Here is a 3,326-nt window from a genome sequence, read left to right as displayed (position 1 = left end):
GCCAGCTAATGAAAGACATCCTCTCTTTATCTGTGTAGTTTATGGTCTCGTCGCACATCTGCCTCTCCGCCCTTTTGACAAAGGAAACCCGCCTTTCGGCAGCCCCTTCGTGGGGTCGATTACGGGCCACGTATTTGTCGATGTGTGGGCTCGGTGTTGTTGATTACCTGATGTAAGCACGTGCGAGTTTAACGATTCTGGAACACCTTTCTATTTCGCTGGGGCTGCTGGGCGCCAGTGCACGATGACTTTCGGTTATGGGTGTCCACTGAATTTTATTTGGTTGCATAAGTCTTAATATTTTGGATTTAAAAATAAACCAACTCAATATCCTGCAAACAATGAATCTTCATAAAGATAAACTAACATTCATAATTTTGCCAAAGTGTAATACTAATTCTAACGTAAGCATTGTTTCTCACGACGTGGCACCTCATTCACCTGCCAGGCCACTGATTGGTCACGGGACGAGTAAGCCCCGCCTCGAACAGCTTCCGGCTCTCGTCATTGGTCACGAACTACGGTGATGCGGCCAGATCTGGATGCCATTGGCCCCTTTTGTTGTGATGCTGAGCATCTGCTCGCCGAAGTATAAAAACGAGAGTTTTACCCGGGAACACTCAGTAGCTATCGAACACAAGTGAGGAAGTGTAACGTGACGTTTTCTACGAAATGGCTCACTTGCCTGGACTTAAAAATTATTCGCACTGTCCACTGAAGAAAAGACCATTGTCATTCATTACCGACGCCAATACTGGTGAGTGTTAAAAATAAGCATACCTGGAAGATTTTGCTGTGCATTAGTTGTATCATATTCTGCATGTTACTAAACTTATAATAAATTTAAATGTTTGCAGTTATAGGAGCATAATTTAGTTACTCTGATAGCTGAAGCTTTGTCCTGTATCAGCTTCGTAATACTTTATTGGCAAAAGACAATAAATAATTTTTTATCCCTTAAGAAAAATATACAAGATTCACTTCATTTTACATAAACTCAGTAGAACTAACTTAGATGCAGATACACTAAGCATTAAAAATTAATAATTATCAGACTGGTCATATTTTTTATATTTTTCAAAAACAAGATACCAGTCAGCAACAATCATTAGAGAATTTGAAGTAAAATAATAATAATAATAATAATAATAATAATAATAATAATAATAATAATAATGATAATAATAATAATAATAATAATAATAATAATAATAATAATAATAATAATATTAATAATATATTACTACTATTGTTATTTTGAGACCAATGGTGATCTTATTTAATATTTAAATAGCCAGTACTTCATAAATATAATTTTTCCATGAATACATTTACAGAACTGACCAAGTTACACAGTTCCTAGAATACATCAAGTTTCGTTGAAAAAAAAAAAAAAAACAGATACAATTTAAATAACAATTTCTTGCCTATCTACCTCCAGTGAGATATGTTTCTTGCACTTAACACTTATTCAAATAGTAACCTTTATATAAAACCATAATAAATTCATACTGAGATTGATTGTCACTACTACTACTACTACTAGTACTATTTTGAGCGTCGTTATTCTTATCGGTGTTAACTTTCATTTCTTCTTCTTTCTCAGATGACGAACAGCCACAAGACCTCAGCATCAAAAGGCGCCGGCAGGACGAAGCAGATGACAACGATTTCGGCCGGGCTAAAGGACCACCCACACCTGTCTGCCGCGTCTTCTCCTCCTCCTCCTCCTCCTCCTCCTCCTCCTCACCTGTTGCCGCCCACTCGAGCCACATGGCCCACACGCTCGTCCAAACGCCGCCCAGCCCGCCCAGAATGACCTCCCTGGCGGATTTCTATTTGAAGCTCTTCCAGACAACGGCTGTGCAACAGCAGCAACAGCAACAGCAGCAACAGCATTACGAACAGCATGGGGATCTCTGGCACCGGACACCGCCCGTCATGTGGCCCATGGCGCAGTCCCTTCCCGCCCATCCGTCCGCAGCCGTCCATTCCAGTCACACCCTGACCGCCCACTCAGTACTGGCATCCCGCCTCGTTTCGTCTCCTCACCCTTCGGAGGACCGCCTGGCGTCGCCCGGGTCGACGGCTTCCGAGGACTCAGGCGTCGGAACAGAGACGCTGAGCGAGGACGAGATCGACGTCACCGGAGACTCCAGCAGCCCCAGTAAGCCGGAGGGCGGCCCAGAGGGAGGTCCCTCCTACGCCGCCGCGTCAGGAGGCGGCGGCGGCGAGGAGAGACACGCAGCTACCGCCAGGTACTCCTGCAACGAATGCCGGAAGTCCTACTCCACCTACTCGGGTCTCAGCAAGCACAAGCAGTTCCACTGCGTGTCCTTGGGGAACAAGTCCTTCGCCTGCAAGCACTGCGAAAAAGTCTACACTTCCCTGGGGGCGCTGAAGATGCACATCCGGACTCACACGCTGCCCTGCAAGTGCCCCCTGTGCGGGAAGGCCTTCTCGCGCCCCTGGTTGCTCCAGGGGCACATCAGGACGCACACCGGGGAGAAGCCCTTCCAGTGCCCCCAGTGCGACAGGTGCTTCGCCGACAGGAGCAACCTTAGGGCCCACCTGCAAACTCACGCAGACATCAAGAAGTACGCCTGCGGCACCTGTCACAAGACCTTCTCCAGGGTGTCGCTGCTGAACAAGCACTCAGAGGCGTCTTGTCCTGCCAGGCTGCAGGCTCATCAGCAACAGGTCCTGCCCCACCAGCAGGAGGTGCCAATGGCAGTCTATCCTGCGGTTAACCAGTCCTGAGTTGGATGTTAAGTCTCAAAATTTCTTAATTTCTAGTCATTTAATTTTAGAACTCCATTGTACAGCTAATGATATCTTATAAAAGACTTTATAAATGTACAAAATAAAATGCCTATATTTTATCTAACGCTGAAGAGTTTCATTTCTTAATTCCTAAATTAAAAATTATATTAAAAGTAAATATTACGAGACGAACGCTTACAGTTATTAAAAGATACAGGAACACACTACCTTTGAATCACTAAGTAATTTTACGTCTTTTACTAACACCTGAAAACAAATTTGAATCTCACAAGCAAATTTGAATCTCACAAGCAAATTCGAATCTCAAAAGCAATACTCTTTCTATTAAGGAGTTGACCAAGTCAAGGGACAAAGTCCAATTTTGCACTAAACATCACAAATATTTCTTATTTTCAATATAAAAAAATTATAAATAAAACTATATTAAAATCATAAATCTGGTGTTAACGATGCTAAATTGATGGAAAGACATTAATTTAACGCAAGCAAAAGTTTGAAAAGAATAATTAATTAGGTAATTCCACGAGTCCCAAATGAATTTA

At 43.0% G+C, this 3,326-nt stretch overlaps 1 protein-coding gene across 1 annotated transcript; it reads left to right on the top strand.

Moving 5' to 3' along the window:
- The first annotated feature begins 603 nt into the window (after positions 1 to 603).
- LOC136848945 (protein snail homolog Sna-like) lies at positions 604 to 2,888 on the top strand. Its single transcript, XM_067121759.1, has 2 exons — positions 604 to 757; positions 1,607 to 2,888. Exons 1-2 carry the CDS (start codon positions 673 to 675, stop codon positions 2,758 to 2,760), a joined length of 1,239 nt encoding a protein of 412 aa, XP_066977860.1. The 5' UTR covers positions 604 to 672; the 3' UTR covers positions 2,761 to 2,888.
- Positions 2,889 to 3,326: the final 438 nt, after the last annotated feature.

This window comes from Macrobrachium rosenbergii, chromosome 20 (genome assembly GCF_040412425.1).
Source record: "Macrobrachium rosenbergii isolate ZJJX-2024 chromosome 20, ASM4041242v1, whole genome shotgun sequence".
NCBI classification, from domain to species: Eukaryota; Metazoa; Arthropoda; class Malacostraca; order Decapoda; family Palaemonidae; genus Macrobrachium; species Macrobrachium rosenbergii.
This window is presented reverse-complemented; position numbering and strand designations above follow the sequence as displayed.